The sequence below is a fragment of the Watersipora subatra genome, chromosome 4 (assembly GCF_963576615.1).
Source record: "Watersipora subatra chromosome 4, tzWatSuba1.1, whole genome shotgun sequence".
Taxonomy (NCBI): Eukaryota; Metazoa; Bryozoa; class Gymnolaemata; order Cheilostomatida; family Watersiporidae; genus Watersipora; species Watersipora subatra.
The window spans coordinates 11,077,729-11,096,912 of NC_088711.1; the positions used below are offsets into that span (position 1 = coordinate 11,077,729).

At 35.9% G+C, this 19,184-nt stretch overlaps 1 protein-coding gene across 1 annotated transcript; it reads left to right on the plus strand.

Moving 5' to 3' along the window:
• The first annotated feature begins 2,485 nt into the window (after positions 1–2,485).
• Positions 2,486–18,962, plus strand: LOC137393562 (protein O-mannosyl-transferase TMEM260-like). Its single transcript, XM_068080169.1, has 15 exons — positions 2,486–2,615; positions 3,011–3,165; positions 3,671–3,851; positions 4,379–4,556; positions 5,203–5,316; positions 7,447–7,633; positions 8,046–8,169; positions 10,611–10,802; positions 11,155–11,221; positions 12,813–12,943; positions 14,865–15,074; positions 15,462–15,623; positions 15,975–16,028; positions 17,466–17,553; positions 17,950–18,962. Exons 1-15 carry the CDS (start codon positions 2,563–2,565, stop codon positions 18,181–18,183), a joined length of 2,130 nt encoding a protein of 709 aa, XP_067936270.1. The 5' UTR covers positions 2,486–2,562; the 3' UTR covers positions 18,184–18,962.
• The last annotated feature ends 222 nt before the right edge of the window (positions 18,963–19,184 follow it).

The following is a 19,184-nucleotide window of genomic DNA, read 5'->3' on the forward strand; positions in this document are numbered from 1 at the left end:
ATGACTAGGGTGTGCGATCATTTGTAGCGACTTTTCTATGTTCGTTTGTGAACGTTAGAATAGTTGGGAATTTGACAGTTTATTTAGCGTGCAAGCTAGTTAGAATTTCGTGCAGTTTATAGCATGCGTTATTTACTTTACTGTTTTACCAGTTTTGAACGAATTTTCGATTATCTATAGGCTGATACTTTGCTTTGCATTTTTTGCTGGAGCAAGATACCTCCTAGCTCTATGCACTTACAGACGGTGTATGTAGTCTAGTGTTGAATCTTTTAATTTTTTTTCATTTTTATAGAGCTTCAGTAGAGTTTAGTTAATTCAGCAAGTAACATATGTTATTGTATGAATCAGGAATCGTCTTAGATTCATCTGTTGTCTGATGGCTATAAGATTAAAACATATGAACGGAACTACGCGTGTAGTACCCGTTGATATATGTTGTAAAACTACATATAAACAGAGTTTATAGGTAATTGTAGTGAACGCAGTCAAGGTTTTTTTGTTTTGTTCAGGTTTTTGCTGTGCTTTTTTCTGTTCCAGTAGCTGCACGTTCATTCACTTTCTCAGTTACAAAACCTTTTAGGTTTTTAATTAATTTGATGACCCATTATGTATGCCCTTTAGCATAATTATAATGCTGTAGCGATAATAGTAACCTGTACAAGTGTGTAAACCTAAAAGAATAACTGCAGTTTTTTTGCAGCAAATGGGGTTTACCTGCGTTGTAGAAATTCATATGTCACATCTGAGCATATTGATTAACCTTTGCTACATTTGCATGTTTTATCTAAAATCTTAATGACTATTGACTGATGCAAATTGCTGAAACATTGCTCGTTTAATGTTTGAGTCTTATATTTTAACGATAAGACTCTTTTGTAAGTCAACTTGGCTTGTTAGTTGAACTTTTAAGATTATTATAGAAAAAGTAAAGAATTTAAGAGCCAATCATTGATTTTCAAATTTACCCTAGGACACTTATATTTCGCTAGTATTTAGTTTCGTGAGTAGCATACAGAGTAAAATTTTACTGCAACTTAATTTCGCAGCTCTGATGAGTGCGAAAATATAGTGATGTGAAAATAGATGCAGTGGAACAAACATAATTAGATTCCTCAGGTTCAGTTCACCGCAGGCCTGTATTCACTGGTTGTAAGTTGGGGCGGCTAATGTTAGGCGACTAGTTATGAATACCTGAGGGTGTTGAGGGGGGTGGTGTAAGCCCCCAACAGGTTTTTCTTATGTAGGGTCTCAGCCGAGCCTCTCGTGTGGTTTAAAAAATTTTATCGGAAAGTATTAACATTTTTCTATTTTTTGAGATTTGTTTTGTTTTAGGTGATGTGACTGACGAGACATTTTTAAATTAAAATAGGCAAAACTTGACCGCAGTTAAAACGCTCAGAAAAAAGACATCTTTTTCTTTTGAGCGTTTTAACAAAGATCAATTTTGCCGATTTTATTTTAAGTTCATACGGAGGTTTCCACGCTTTCGATGGGACATGGCCAAGCGGATGTTTGGAAAACTTGATATTTTGCAAACCTTTATAAAGGTCATTAACAAGAATATTTTGCCACTGATGATAATAATGACGCCTAAGAACTACTAAAAGTTGATGTTTGTCTCTATGGCTTCGAGTAAAGTGATATTCTACAGTGATAAAAACTGTCTCCATAGCCGTTGGGCAAATAACTTTTCGAATAAATGATGTTGAGGTCGAGTTATCTGAAGCAATTTATCATTGGGTGGGAATAGACCAAACAAATCCGTTCGAGTTAACCTTGTGTTTGAGATGAAATGTTACATTTTATCCGAGGGCGAGTTATCCGAGTTTGACTGTACTTAGCCACGGAAAGTTCCTAAAAAGTTTGGACGGCTCAGCCGCCCCAGGGAATACGGGCCTGGTTCACCAATAAAAAAAATTTCAATTTTGGACTAGTTTGTAATTGTGAACCGCAGGTAGAATGGTGTGGGCGAGATCGATAATGCAATTTGATCGCTTGCTGCCATGTGTTTCTTGGACTATCAATGAACAAAGCTACTTAATTTCGCGTTTTCGCTCGTTCATTATGGTAGTTTAGTTTCGCACATGAAATTTTCGCGAGAGGATGACTCCGCGAAAACACGAAGTTAGATGAGGCGAATACATAAGTGTCTTAGGGTAATTAAAAAAACATTTTGTAGGCCTAAGCCTAATCTACCACTCTTAACTCCTAAAATCTGATACCTACTATTCTTACTTATTGCAAGTACTCTCTTTATGCATATCATTCACAGCTGAATCACTATGCCTCAACTAATCAAATGCATCGGCTCGAAAACTACTCGAGGAGTACTTATACTATGAGAAACTATTGTACATATACTGACAATTCTGCCAAATATGGAGGAAAATTTCACAATGCGTTTAGAATCAAGCATGAATGTTGAAAGAATAGCTTTTTTCTTTACAGAGTTGATTTGATGATGTTCAAATTGATAAAATGGCAGACATATTTATGCTACAGAACCACTTTTGAAAACAAATGAGCTTTGCTTGTTACTGATAAAATCTGTGCGAAAGAATGGCCAAGAGAAATAAGAAGCAAGATACTCAAAAACTGGGCTCGAAAAACAGGTTAGTTGGATTGATCCATTTGCTTAATCACTACCGAGCCTAGCGATCCCATTTGTGTCAGACTAACACAACATTTGCATTCTATACTTACTACTAATGCTCTATATGTGTTTTGTGTCACAGTGTTTTATATGACAGTTTACTAAAAATGTAAGAATTCGTACCGGTCCACTTTTCTTGGCGTTGCCTCAGCTCAGTTTAGCTCAAGTTTTTGAGTGGCAGTTTAAAGACTAAAAGTTTCTGATTGACCTCGAGCATTCATGAAACAAAATAACCATTCATTTTCTAAAGGACAGTGGAGCACTCATATTTGTCTTGTGATGAATGTCACTAGGGAACTAATTCTTGAAAAATGTCTGTCTAATGACTGTTGACATGTACGTTCACCCTTCTAGGAAGATAGAAGATGCTTCTGTGTTGAAGACAACATTTTCCACTACTATTGATCCCCATTACGAGTGGTCTTGGGAAATGGCGATAGGGTTATATCTAGGAATATTTGGAGTATATGCTTACACAGCCTACCCTTCTGTTCCTGGAGGAGATTCTGGTATGCGTACAATTTTGAATTATATAAATTTATCATTACCTTTATGGTGTCTAAATGTAATTGAACCTGATATAGACTGAGTAACACTGTATCATTTGATAGAAGTCTCCGTCCTGGTGTGCAGTAATATTAACCTGTACGTAACTGTTACAGGGGTAATGCATTGCAGAAATGAACTTACACTTTAGACTTTAGAGTCAGTCAGTTGTTAGTAATGAGATGAGTTTGATGTACTTTCGCCAACAAAAAGAGAATGTGCTAGAAAATGCCTAAACAAAGACTGCAAACGTGTAGCTTAAGTTTAGCGAAAATATGTTTGACTATTAATTGTTCAATTAAAATGTTGCCCGCTACTTGTCAGCCAATGACTATTCTATGTCCTGGAAATTAACAGTCGAAGTTTCTGGTCAATGTTGTTGGTATCCGAAACAAACTCTTGGATACCAACAACTTTTATCATGATTGGGAGGCTACTCATAAAATATGTTCTTGGTATATGATCTAGGTGAGCTATTGTCAGCAGCTTGTGAGCTGGGTGTTGCCCATCCCCCAGGATATCCTCTCTGGACCATCCTCTCATCGCTAACTCTGTCTATCTTACCATTCAATGCAGCTTTTAGTGTCAACCTGCTGACATGTGCCACTGCAGCCTCTGCTTCAGTTGCTCTTTACATCACGTGTCAATGGTGAGATTATCAATACCTTTGTCTATGTTGTTGATGCTAATCGACTTTGTACAGAACGTTTTGCAGTTTTTCCACAGTGATATTATGTATTGCTACCGGAATGCATTTTCTAACACTCGTGAATGGTCAGTCTTAAATCAGTGCAATGATACACAGACAATCTTTTCAACAAATGTATGGTTAATATGTAGATTTAGTGCATTGCGCTATAGCAACTACAGCCTGTTTACAATCTACAATGGCGCTATAGCAACTACATGTACAGTCTGTTTACAATCTACAATTGCACTATAGCAACTACATGTACAGCCTGTCTACAATCTTCAGTTGCGCTATAGCAACTACAGTCTGTTCACAATTTACGATTGCGCTATGGCAACTACATGTACAGTCTGTTCACAATCTACCATTGCACTATAGAAACTACATGTACAGTCTGTCTATATCTTCAATTGCGCTACAATCTTCAATTGCAACTACAGCCTGTTTACAATAACCGCTGCTTTCAACTAATGTGCCTATTGCAGGTTGACTGGTAGTTTTACTATGAGTGCATTAGCGACCATTATCTTCTCACTTAGTCCACTTACCTGGACCTGGGCCGTGACTGCAGAGGTCTTCGCTCTCAACAATCTCTTCACCACTCTTCTTATTCTTGTCTTACATCAGTTTGAGGTTGCAAGACGGGCCGAGGAGAGAAAATATGTAAGAGTCTGAATTAGTAAAGCTGTTTTAAGTTTAAGTAGATTAGAACTTCCTTCTCAGCACTGTTTATAATTGTATGATGAAGAGAGCGCATATTATATATAAACACGAAATATATTTTTTACATTGTTTTTCTAATATACTGGCAGACTTGTAGATTAGGTTTATTGTCAACCAGCGGAATGCCAGGCGGTGCACGGGTATTAAAAATCAGCTTGTAAGCAGTGATAGCATTGCCACACTTATAAACTCAGCTTATAAACAATGCCACTTGCTATTCGCCTGGCAGATTGTCAATGGCTAATTTAAGTCAACTCGTTATCTGCAGCTCTTACTAATACGTAGAATGACGTTGTGCCATAACGGAGAGCGCTGTGCCATGAGGGAGAGTGGTAGCGTATTTTCACTCTGATAGCGACATATATCGACCAATGAATCCATCAATCTCGTGTAGCTCAATGGTTTAGTATAGTGTCTGGGGAACAGGAGGTTCCGAGACTAAATCTGCCGCGATACGCACTCTTCATTCCAAGATTGTAATAGCTATAACTGGTCAAACCGAAATACAAACTTTGAGATTTATATAGACTGACCATTACGCTCTTAAAGGTAATAACTTCATACACGTGAGTATCATTTGTTTCAGGCTGTCTGTCTTGGTGCATTTCTTTCTGGGCTAGCGTTGACCAACCAGCATACTATTGTGTTGTACCTGCCAGCTATTGTCTCTCGGGTCGCATACAAGGTCATCAAATCAAAGGTAAACTACTTTCTATTAGAGAGTTGTGAAGAATTTCTAGTGTGACTTAGAGCTAAAGAAGGAGGGGTGCTTATTAGTGTAATAGTTTGTACCTGTTCAATGAAATCTTAAATATAACAATAGGAGAAAATAGCCTTTTGTGATAACAAAGATTTCCAAACAATAACCTTTTATTATGAATAGCAACCATTTCAAGTCCACTACTGATTTAAATAAGGCATAATCTAGAGGAAGAAAAATATGTAATAGTACTTATAATTCTTCCTGTAGCAAAGTGCGTGTATATGTATTCTTTCTTCTGTTCTTTTGAGCAGCTGAGAGTATAGAATAGTATAGATAAATTATATAGAATATAGAATAGTATATAGTGTAGATAAATTTAGCCCTTTTACGGGTGAAGCGAAGCGAGTGTTGCCCATATTTTGCTCTCTTTTCGGTGGAGCGATATTAAACATTTTGGATGCAATAAATCTGCTTACCTCTAACTTGTCAAAGATCTCTTAATAAATGTGCATCAAGAAACCAAGATATATGTCTACCAGTTGATATCTATTGCTTGCAGTCGACCTGCGATGATGTCATAGCCTGTGTCTTTCTTGGAAATTTGTTGGCATTTTCAGTTTTTATTTCATTCTAAATTTTAAAACATATTTTTATTTTATATCTATATTTACCATTGTTAAATGAAGGCTCGTTGTACTCACTGATATGTTTGCTATAGTTTACAGCCAAAACTAGTTTTTTTATGTGCAATTGAATTGGAGTTATTTAGCATCAATCCATTGTAAGCCGTGTTAAGATAGCCGCTAGATAAGCCTATTTATAAGTCTGCACAATAATAAACTATCAAATGATAAAATATGTATTCATGAACAAGTGACATAAACGAATCATAATTATATTACATGCAGAAACAAAAATTAACGTTTTTAAAACACCAATATTTCCATCCTTTGCTCAGATAGCTGCGTTCTGATTGTTGTTTTCTCTGGAACGAACATCTAGTTGTCCAATACCTTCCACAATATCTTCTGCCCTCAACTCTTCTTCTGCACCGCTGAACTAGTCGATATTAGCGTCTAAACAATTTTTGGCAAAGCAAAACTTTTACACGCTGCATTTAGCACAATAAAATTATGCTAGGGAAATGTAACCTTTGGTCCAAAACTTGCGAACCGGTTTTTATATGCATGTCCTTCGAAGTATTAGGACTATGTTAAACAAGGAACTACTATTAGTCTGAGACAGTTAGTAGTTATTTCTATGGCGTTGCTTTCAGAGCTCCATCTACCATCGTAAATTTGAACCGTTTTTATACATGTATATGTACATGTACTTTGAAGCATCAGGACCGCGTTAAACAATGAACCAGTATTAGCCTGAGACAGTAATTATTTCTATAGCGTTACTTTAAAAGTTCATCTACCAGCTTAAATTTAAGCCGTTTTTTTATATATGTAGGCCACTTCGAAGTGAAAAGACCACGTTAATCAGAGACCTACTACCAGTCTGAGACCGTTATTGATTATTGCTGTGGTGTTGCTTTCAAAGTTTTAGCGAAACAAACGACAAGCTTTGGAATTGGACAACTAGAGAATTAATTGTTATTGATATAAATGATTCATTATTAATACGATTTTGCGGACACTTTTTTACTGGTCAATTGGGATTATGGGCTCGCAAAGTTCAAGTAATGTCAGTAGCGGTCAAATGGAGGTGGCGTTCAATTGGAGAGTGGCGTTCAAATAGAGGTGGTGGTCAATTAGAGGTTTTACAGTAAATCACATCCTAAAAGCACCAAGGTTGTTTACAGAGTTGAAATGTTATATACACGCATGTTCTATTTGAAATAAACAATAAAATACCGATATATATGCATATATAAAACAAATTATAGTGTAGATCATAAATTGTAGCTTAAAGATACAGATTTTTGATCAAGACTATTGAAATTATAAATTTAATATAGAATTTATTATAAAACAAAGTGTTTTTGATATGCATAAATCTGAAATTTGTAGATTTAATAAACAATTGATGTTGATTTATGTTCCACCTTGTTCCATGTAGCATATTCATATAGAGTTCAGACAAAATATTTTCATGGTATATCATGCTTTACGGCTGCAGGAACTCAACTTAGCCTTGATTCTCGCAGCCATGGCTTCAGGGGCTGCTGGATTGAGTCCATACTTCTACCTGTATTTATCATCATACAGAAATACAGCTAGATGGAGTTGGGGAGATCAGACGACTCTCCAAGGGTTCCTTTCTCATTTTCTTCGGGAGGAGTATGGTAGCTTCAGCCTCGGGGCAAGTGCATTTGCTTTTTATCATTTAGTTAGTTTCTGGCTAGTTGTGAACAATTGATTTGATAGTATTCATGCGTGGCTAATGCTTAATAATACTTCAAACACTAATTATGTGAATATTTACCAACTGTGTGAGACAATCACTGCTTCTCTAGGTGCGTTGATGATGAACAGCAAACTGTTGGTATTATTAACATTTGTTCATCCTGTAAGCTATTGTTTGGTTCCTCTAGGTACGTTCAGATTCATGATGTTAGTTTTGGTGATCAGGGGTTTTCTTCTTGCTTCTCACTCGCGCTATTTTGCTGCCTTCCTCTGATGTCAGCAATCTGTTCAAGAGACTCAGTACAGAATATAGTGCGTTACTGGGCAAACTACTAGAATCTATCTAATGTTTGTTTTTACTGTTGTAGAAAGAGGAAGGAGTACACCAGGGATTCATGGCCAACCTCATTGAATATAAGCGTAGCGTAATGTATGAGTTTACTCATGCTGGCTACGCCCTGGCATGTCTAGGAATAGTCCAGGTGTTTATTGATAGGTATGGTTAGGCCCTGCTTGTCCGTCTCTATTTCATTTCTGGTTATCTTTATGGAATATATGTTGTGAAGGAAACATAAAAAAAAATATAAAAAATATTCTCTCCTTCAATTGATTTTACATGAGGTTTGCAAAAGCATTGAGTGACTATTTGACTTATATGTTTGTTTATATGATGTAAATACATGTACATCTATAGTATGAATTCATGTGTGTATGATATAGGTATAGATGTGTGTATGATATAGCTATGCGAGTCTATAATATAACTGTATATGTGTATGATATAGCTGTATGTTTGTTATAGCTATACATGGGTATATTATAGCTATACACGTTTATGATATAGCTATAAATGTGTTTAGTATAGCTATATGTGTGTATGTTATAGCTATATCATACACAAGTGTAGCTATACATGTGTATGTTTTAGCTGTACATGTACATGATATAGCTATATGCGAGTATGGTATAGCTATACGTGTGTATGATGTAGATTTATGCACGTACCCTAGGACACTTTTACTTCGCAAGTATTTAGTTTCATGAGTAGCACACAGAGTAAAATTTCGCTGCAACTTAATTTCGTGGCTTTGATGAGTGCGAAAATATAATGATGTGAAAATAAATGCAGTGGAACAAACAGATTAGATTCCTCAGGTCCAGTTCGCTAGTAAGAAAAAGTTTTCGATTTGAGACTAGTTTGTATTTGTAAACCGCAAGTAGAAATGTATGGGTGAGATAGATAATTCATTTGATCGCTTGCTGCCATTTGTTTCTTGGACTATTAATGACGTCTAGGTCCCTCCCTCCCTCACAACCAACTTCACAACCAGAACTATATAACATGATTGGACCTGGTGAGGGTTGTTATTGTTTTTGGTTGGTAATAAAATTCATCACTACAATATGACTTCACCTACCAGACTTTCATCGTCATCAGCTACAAATTCGGTGACTAAACTAATGTCATCATCTTCTTCATTTGTCTTGGCTTTTCCAAAAAAAAACTGGTTATCTTAATTTGCTTTGCCATGCTGCTCATTCGGTGTATTAGCTATAACGAGTTTACCAGAAATTTCTCAATCAGCCCAACCACACACGGAGATTACCTGAATTTCTAATATGACGATTTTATTGTGGATATCAATGAACAAAGCTATTTAATTTCGCTCGTTCGTTATGATAGTTTAGTTTCGCACATGACATTTTCGCGAGAGGATGACTCCGCGAAAATGCGAAAGTTAGATGACGCGAATACATAAGTGTCCTAGGGTATACTGTAATTAGGTGTACACATGTGTAACGTAAATACATGTATGTTTAATGTAGATGTGTGTTTGTATAATTTGGATATGTGTTTGATGCAGGTATATGCTTGTACTTTGTAAATCTTGATATATGAGGTTAATCTATTTCAACATTTGCTTTATATTGGTATGTCCAACTTGCTTTACTTTCTAGCAAATATTCTGATAAGAACGTGTTGTATTAAAACATTAAAACATTAAAACAAATCTGTTATATAAGACTTTAAAAATTTAATTGTACAAACTATAATTACATGTAAAAGATAATTAAATTATTAATGTTTAAAGAGGTTTTTAGAGCTGCTTTACCTTCAAGACATGCTCTGCAACGCATAAGGGTAAAGGGCATGTATATAGTGATAGAAATACATGGCCTTAACTTGCTCTGTCTCTAACTCTTATTATTGTTTGTTTTATTTTTAACTTCTGCTATCTTCACGTCTGCTTAAAAAACTGTAAAGTGTTCATAAATTTCCTACATTGTGTGTTGAATAGTATTTGTCAAGATATTATAGTCAAGAAACATTTGCTCAATTTTTGTGTCATTTGTCAAGAAATTCATATTCAGAGGGAATCTCAAGTCGAGGTTTGGCTGTATAAAGTACATGTAGTTGTAAATGTGTATAATATAGTTGTAAATGTGTATAATATAGTTGTAAATGTGTATAAAGTAATTGTAAATGTGTATAATATAGCTGTAAATGTGTATAATATTGTTGTAAATGTGTATAATATAGTGGTAAGTGTGTATAATATAGTTGTGTGTATAATATAGTTGTGTGTATAATATAGTCGTAAGTGTGTATAATATAGTTGTAAATGTGTATAATATAGTTGTGTGTATAATATAGTTGTAAATGTGTATAATATAGTTGTGTTTATAATGTAGTTGTACAAAGTTGATTGGTCAAGAAGTGGCTACAGGAAATAAATATATTGACTAAAAGAGAAGAGGTGGATGTTCTAATGAAATAACATGAAACTAAGCAAAACAAATTACTGGCGTAGAGCCAAATTCATTAAGTTTTTATAAGTGGCTGCTACAAGAATAGCGAAGCCAGCTATTAATACTGTTTATCCTTGATAAGCCTGTTTCTCTTTGTACCTTGCCATCCTTGTCGCTGTTGTTTAGCGAGGAACGCATACGACGTGTGGTTCAGACGATGCTCGCGGCTCTTATATCTTATGTGACCTTCTTCTGTTGGAGAGCCAACCTCGATGTTTCTGACAGTCTCATGCGTGAAGTGGTTGAGCGCTTCTGGCTCCAGACAAACCTCATCTGGGCTATTCTATTTGCCATGGGCTGCAAGTTTTTATATATTTGGTATGTTCCACTGGTTAGGCTTAGGGTAGGCAGGCTTTGTGTCTGGGATACACCAGTTGCACTGAAGCTTAGGTATATCCGGTGTATAAGAAAAACTAAATTATTTTGGACTATAATATGAAATATAAACATTGCATATTGACTGTAATTTGAAGTGAAGTAAGTGGCACCGAAGAGTTCCTCCTGCTTCTTCGGTTCACTCTACTCCGATACTTGAACAAGATAATCAAAAGTAGCAATGGCTGTACTGCATGTTTGTTTCCATTGTTCAAACTTTATTCTTGCCATTTTGGTTGTTATGAGTGCTCAGGCATTTAGTAGGTTGTATTCTAGAAAGTTCTGTATTTTGTAGGCTAAAGCTGATGATTCCTCATATGATGAAAGTAGCACTCATTTTTGCATTGGCCACCGTCTGTCTGGTACGTATGATCAGAGACTGCATTTGCTAGCTGTCGGGTTTTAAAACTGTTTGAAAAGTACTTTAAAATATGTATTACAAGCTAGATTCCTCCAGATTAAAGCCGTAACTAATTACATATTTGATAATTCTTGTTTTATTAGAATAGGAAATACTGGAGTCATCAAATTGTAAGATGCTCTAAGATGATTAGTGTAGAAAATGTTTCTTTACTACCAAAAGTAGTAAGGGAAGGAACATGAAAAGTAGTTTCCTTCCTACTTTTGGTATTAACAGGAACTTTTAATTTCGGCTTTTTCTAAAAAGCCAGACGTTTTTTAAAAGATTGTCAAGGGTCTGTTTGGAGTTATCTTGTCCTGTACTAGATGTTCTTACGCCACTCTGGCAAAAAAATTAAATTTTGTTTGAGAACTTAACGTTTTAACTGTTTTAAAAGTGCTCTAACATACATACAAAGTTTAAAGGAGTGTAGAGAGTAGTTCAACACTTCGCTGGAGAATCTAGAGCCAGAACTTGGTTTTGTTCACCTGAGTGAACATTATGCAAACAGGCAAAAAACACAGGCCTTTATGAAGAGCTACTAGCTATATGTACACGTATATACAGTGGCGTGCGGAATAAACTGATTCCTTCATTGGAAAACTAAAATTCTCATATACAACATTGTTCCTCATGGTGAATTTAGTCAATAGCCATAAATTATATATTAAATTAATCCTCATTTTGTCCTGATTTTGAATATGTAAACCAAACAGTTGTAAAATTATTTATTTGAATGATTATGTAGGCTAAATTCTGAACAATTCGTTTTTTAATGGTTGAAGATAACAATCTGTACAGACATGATCACATCACATACACCTTTATGTACTTATTTCAAGTTATATACTGTCTACGACTTGAAATCAGCTAAATACACTCACAAGAAAATCTGTAAATTGTATTTCATAAACTAAAGTCACGTGTTTGTGTTTGAATCGTTGCAATACAAAGTCTATTCACCAAGATTTTTTGTAAATAAAAATTCTTTCTTACTGATATAAAGAATTATGATATCAATTATGTAGTTTTTCTGTAGATCAACTCTGAACAATTAATCTTAGCATATTGGCAATATGTTTTTGTCTCGTATTTTTTCAACCAACAGGTTGTGGAATAATATCGGTTTTCAGTACAATATTTTCAATACATGTTTGCTTTGAGTACTGCTGTCCTTAGTCTATTTTAAGAGTTACCTTATGAGTACTAGGGCAGTTTTGAACATACACCAATAAACTTACAAGCTATTAAGTTTTGAAAACCAGTCTATATTTAAAGGGTAAATTTAATTGTAAGTTTGAAAATGAGCTTTTGAATTGAAAAATCAAATTTAAGGTTTATTTGTCACAAATTTCACCAAATAGAACTAACTTGGAAATAGCCTCCTGTTGTGCTAACTATTAACTAGTGACACGCGTTTACTCAATGGCTGGCTCTGTATTTAAATCCAGTATTTACGAACATTGATGCATATAATCGTGAATATGCGCTATTAAATATTGAAGCATGATTGCAGAGCACCTGCAACATCTATCACATTGTGTGCTTTGTAGGCGCGTGGTTGGCAGCACTGCAATCACCATTCGGATACAACTGTAAAGGATTTTGCCAGCTCAATAATTTCATCATTTCCCAACAACTCTCTGGTACTCACCAAAGGAGACCTTCCTTCTGGGACTCTCAGGTCAGTCTTCTGTGTCTCCACATCCTTTTCTCTAAATAACAGTATTAAAGTCTACAGTCAACAGTTAGCAAGGTCTCTACAAGCTGCTCTGAGATAGTTTTGTCATCAGACTGGCTGAAGGTTTGTGTATAATAAGTGCCACTCGGAATAAATGAGCATTTGCATATTGCAGGTTAGATTGGTTCAAGTCAGTAATATGAACAATATATTCACATGTATTAAATACCGTATCAGACATTTTGTTATACCGGCTAGACATGAATTATTTTTCTCTCTTAAACGCGCAATATCAACACATACCGCTGCTACGATATTTAAACACTGACTCCTACCATAGTTATGGTGAGACAGAGCTGACTCCTACTATAGTTGTGGTGACTCAGAGGTGACTCCTACTATAGTTGTGGTGACTCAGATGTGACTCCTACTACAGTTGTGGTGACTCAGAGGTGACTCCTACTATAGTTGTGGTGACTCAGAGCTGACTCATACTATAGTTGTGGTGACTCAGAGCTGACTCCTACCATAGTTGTAGTGACTCGGAGCTGACCCCAGCTATAGTTGTGGTGACGCAGACCTGACTCCTACCATAGTTGTGGTGACTAAGAGCTGACTCCTACTATAGTTGTGATGACTCAGACCTGACTCCTACCATAGTTGTGGTGACTCAAAGCTGACTCCTACCATAGTTGTGGTGACTCAGAGCTGACTTCTACTATAATAGTTGTGGTGACTCAGAGCTGTCTCCTACCATTGTTGTAGTGACTCGGAGCTGACTTCTACCATAGTTACCGGTGACTCAGAGCTGACTCCTACTATAGTTGTGGTAACTGTCTCATTGAATTTCCTTGTCATTTTTACTTTCTTTTCATGACTTGTGCATTGTTCTGTACATGACTGTGTCTGTGTATGTGCCTTTCCCTTAGTCTGTTAATTATGATAGCATCGCTTACATTGCTTCATGTTTTGATTTGAATCTACTGATAACCAAACCTTCTTCAGTTGAAAGAACCAATGCACAGAGCTGTGTGACTACATGTACATCCTTCATGTCTTTACGTACATGTATATCCTTCATGTCTTTACGTACATATATATCCTTCATGTCTTTACTTACATGTATATCTTTCATGTCTTTACATACATGTATATCCTTCATGTCTTTATGTACATGTATATCCTTCATGTCTTTACGTGCATGTATATCCTTCATGTCTTTACGTACATGTATATCCTTCATGTCTTTACGTACATGTATATCCTTCATGTCTTTACGTACATGTATATCCTTCATGTCTTTACGTACATGTATATCCTTCATGTCTTTACGTACATGTATATCCTTCATGTCTTTACGTACATGTATATCCTTTATGTCTTTACGTACATGTATATCTTTCATGTCTTTACGTACATGTATATCCTTCATGTCTTTACGTACATGTATATCCTTCATGTCTTTACGTACATGTATATCCTTCATGTCTTTACATACATGTATATCCTTCATGTCTTTACGTACATGTATATCCTTCATGTCTTTATGTACATGTATATCCTTCATGTCTTTACGTACATGTATATCCTTCATGTCTTTACGTACATGTATATCCTTCATGTCTTTACGTACATGTATATCCTTCATGTCTTTACGTACATGTATATCCTTCATGTCTTTACATTACCAAATCTTAAAGTAACTTGTTATATCTAGATCTTCTAGCTCATAGTTACAATGCTTTGCCTTCCTCACAGATTATTTGTTTTAGAATCATTTCATCTAGCTCACCTCGCAGTTCCTTTATCTGTATGCTCTCTCTGATGCTCTTACGTTTACTTTATCTATACATCAGTTTTAGAGAGTTTTTTAGATTGTCAGTCAATTTTTCTTGAAACTATGCTCAACACTCTCTGTTATCAGGTACATGCAGTTCTGTGAAAATATAAGAACAGACGTTACTTTGGTTGAGCAGGAGCTCATGTCGTATGAATGGTTCATTCCAAAACTGGCTCACCTCTATCCCTCAGTCACGTTCCCTGGCAATCGTTGGTATAAACAAGCGGGACGGACTGTCGATGGCCTAGTAATATTCACCATGCTCAACTTTCTGGATGCCAATATCGACAAAAGGTGACTCGAATAGTTGAATTGTTTACGATACTTAATGCTGTGTCTTCAGAGCTTTGCAGAAAGATTAGGAGAGAGTACAGTTGAGACGTTAATTTGATTGATAGAGATGAGTGTAGAGGGTGTAGAGAGAATGTGTGATGTAAGAGCCATTCATGTGTGTGCGGTCAGCGCTCCTAAATGTAACATCTAGGCCGGAGTCAGCAACAAGAACATTCTCATTTCTATGTGACATTAGAGAGATGATGGGTGCTCCCTTTATGAGAAACAAACCCCTTTCATTTCTGCACCGTACCTCCTCAGACTACATGTATACAAATACAATGTATGTAGTGGCGGGGTTTAATACAGCTTGTCATGATGTCACAACTCCTATCTTCTTCTTTTTAGGCCAGTTTTTGTCTGCATCGGCATGCAGGAGAAGGAGTCTTCTTGGGCTTCTAAATATCAGCTGCTACCCTATGGACCGTGTCACCAGGTTGTCAGAAAGTGGAGTGAGTGGGTTGAGCCATCCCATCCATACCAAGACAATTGGAGCAGAAGCTACACGAAGTAAGAGCCTTTTAAAAATTATATAGCGAAACTCTGGGTGCTGCTGAGCTGCTTTCCCAATTAGATATATGCAACCATTTTTGTTAGCATGTCACTTGTGATAATATTCATTGCATTACCAACAATGACAGAGATAGCCCAACTGTTACGTCTGCACGCTAACTGCTACTATGCTATTATAGTCATTGCGGTGTTGTCTATGATTACTATGACTGCAAATCAACTTTTTGGATGCCTCTGATGTATTCAGATCAAGTTTCATGGCTTTTAGTACGGAAAGGATAAACAAAAAGTTGCTCAATTGCTGTGCATAGATTATGCAACACGTTTTATGGCCGATTATTTATTTAGGTTGAGAAGTGGATCCTGGGAAAGCGTCGCTAATGAAGAAATGTGGAATGCTAAGTATGTTCTTTCTCAATGATGCTAACTACATGTAGGTTTCTGAAAAATAAGATATTGTAAGCTCTGTTTTGGAGTTGTCCCGCTCTGTAAATGAAAAGGAAGTGAAGAGGAATGTCTTAATAGTAATAATCAGTGATAATTACGAGTATAGCAGTAGTTTTACAGTGACAACTACTTGCTAAGCTTCCAATTCAAGTTATCATCTCCCTGAACGCTCAGGTTTACAATTAAGCGATGAATAGCAAACGTTGCAGAATATGTTTTTGCTTTACTAAACCGCAATTTACAATAATCTCAATATATGAATTTGTTGGTATGTGATGTAAAGCTTGAGCAGATATTTGTGTCGACATATGACGTAATTTCCTGCATACGTTCATAGTTTTCTAAACATTGTTAGTCAGTACATATGAACGCAGTTCTCTATGTAGGTTGGTTCTACAGTGACTGCATAGTCTTCAACATCATTTTCTATTCTTCAATTATTTCTAGTGGCAGTAGTTGTGACAAAAGATAAGCAATACTTTTTTATGATAAAAACTAAATAATGTAATATGTAGGCAAACATCTCCGGAATAATTTAAAAAATTTTTTTTTGAATAAATGCAGTAGTTATGAGAGAGAAAAATGAAAGTGATGCGAGTGAAAGACTGGCTGAAACTAGTGAAAGTAGAGAGTCTACCCACCATAATTAGAATTAAAGTGTAAAATGTATTCAATAGAAAACAAAAACAATTAAGATACGTTACTTCAAAGCTCCTATAATCTATGTTAGACTATCTCCATATTTCTATCGGTCCTTTCACCCATGCACCCGTCTGTCTACCGTGTCACCAAAGCTAAACTCCATTTGCCTGTCTCTCACAATAAATAAACTCTTTTGGTAGATAAATACTTTATTTAGTTTCATACATATAATTTATCTTTTTGCACTTTGTTTTTTATATAATGCATCTGTTTTAATGGTATATGTAATTACTGTATTCTATATAATACGTCTGTTTTAATGGTGTATGTAACTACTTTTTAGGTAGCTCTGATTAGGTTTTGAGTTGTAAAACAAATTAAACCAAATACAAAATATTCTTATTGGAATATGTGCTCCAGCATACCACCGTTTCAACATACAAAGCAAATATTGGAACCGGTCAACTTTATGTGTCGAGTTTCGACTGAGATAAAAATCTCGTGAAGTTGAAATGGTGAGAATTGGAACAGTGCTGTCACATTCTTTATATTTTAACTGCTCTCTCCTCGAGTTCCTACTTATCATATCTTTATCACGTATTATTATTATTTCGGTTTACTGGAAGTTTACACAGTTTAGCTGCAAAGGTAAAGTACCTGCCTTTTACAGCGCTTGTTGCTGACTTAGCTACCTAACTAGGGTCTGACCCTCAGCCCTTTTAACATCTTGTCTCGGTGCATGTATTTCAGGGTGTCGAAGGCCACGTACGTCTATAAAGCTGCGGATGAGGCAGCAAACATTACTATCAAGTATGAGCTCTTCTCTCAAGCGTATGAGGTATGGGTGTCTCGTGTTACAATGGTGCCGGATGCTCAAATGACTCATCTCTCGCTACGCGTAGACATTTATGTTGATAAATACTCATCAACTGAACTAGTCAATTGATAAATTCCTTGCCGCTATTCTATTTGTCTATGGAATGTCACTCTAGCAGTCAGATTACATAGCATTCCTTTGAGTTGCCCCATTTTTTAATTTTTGGCACTACATTTACCAGTTGACTCGCAGTTATCTGCTCTTGAATTATTTTAGGTGTTTTCTTGTGCATTATTGCGACTGAAAATGCTATTTGGCTCTGAAAATGATTTTAAGCATATGATGTAAGGCCTGGGAAAGAGTACAGTAAATTAACTTTTATAGTTTTATTCTAGTCTGTTTCACATCTCTTTTTAGGCATACAAGTCGATACTCACTACTCACGTAGCAGTCCCGAAATACTTTCATAAGAACTATGCATTAGCTTGTGAGAGGATGGCACGTGCTCCTAACACCCCCTCCAAACAGATAAAAAAGTATATATCAGAGGCTGTAGAACAGTTTATACTGTATAGAGACTCTGGTGTTACTGATGAACAGATGCCAGCTATTGAACAAGCTATTGCATCCATGAGAGGTCAGCTCGGCTAATGGCACCCTCATCCCTTCCTCCTTTTTTCTTTTACTATTTTAGAAGGCCTCTCTTTACAATTTAAGTTTATAAATTATGTACCGCAGTATGTTTTTATTAAAGATATATTCTAAAAGCTTGGTACACAAATATTGTTCATTGAATCATACTCATTTTGGTCAAAGTTTTCCGATAGCTATGGTTTGAGTAACATTTATTGGCTTTCTGTTTTATGTAAATATTAGGGGGTGGCTAGCGCAGGCCTCCTACTCAGTAGTATCAAATGGCAATGGTGATCGCATGCTTTTCATACTATTCACGTTTTCTACTTTTCTTTTAATTTAATGTGTCCCTCTATCTAATTATGATCCATTGTTCGGGCTCTGTGTAAATCTATATGGGGAGGTGTAATCTTGTGCAGTTGCCTAGCGAGACGAATGCATGACGCAAGAGCTGACGGTAAAGCCTTTGTACCTCTCAGACTCCATAATCTGATACTCTTGAGCTATTGAATTCACACACAGCACCATACTTTTTGAAATTTAGATTTCCGCTAGCATTACCATCTGAATTTGTTGTTTTTCCTAAGAGTTTTTGTTGAATTTAAAAATTAATTGAAACTTAAATGTCTACAGTATACCTGTACATATGTGATACACATGTGAATGTACGCAGTATACCTGTACATATGTGATACACATGTGAATGTCTGCAGTATACCTGTACATATGTGATACACATATGAATGTACGCAGTATATCTGTACATATGTGATATGCATATAAAAATAAATTAACTGGTTAGAGGTGGTCATGTTGTTAATTGCATATATGTTGCTTTGTTTTTCTAACTTTCAGCTCAAGGGATTTATTTCGTTGGTGAAATTCAGGTAAGTTAGATATTATTGGCAACTTTAAGATACCGTTCAACTCCATTTATGAAGTTAATTTGTTTCATAATCTGCTGCGCATGTTGGAAGAAATATTTCCATAAGAGTAGAGTGTTATTTGTTCCACAAATT

Bases quoted from the DNA above. Each gene is read 5' to 3' on its own strand.
- LOC137393562 (XM_068080169.1), top strand. From the start codon at position 2,563: ATGGCCAAGAGAAATAAGAAGCAAGATACTCAAAAACTGGGCTCGAAA. The intron at 15,075-15,461 runs GTGACTCGAATA...TCTTCTTTTTAG, and splicing joins GATGCCAATATCGACAAAAG to GCCAGTTTTTGTCTGCATCG. The intron at 17,554-17,949 runs GTATGGGTGTCT...ATCTCTTTTTAG, and splicing joins TCTTCTCTCAAGCGTATGAG to GCATACAAGTCGATACTCAC.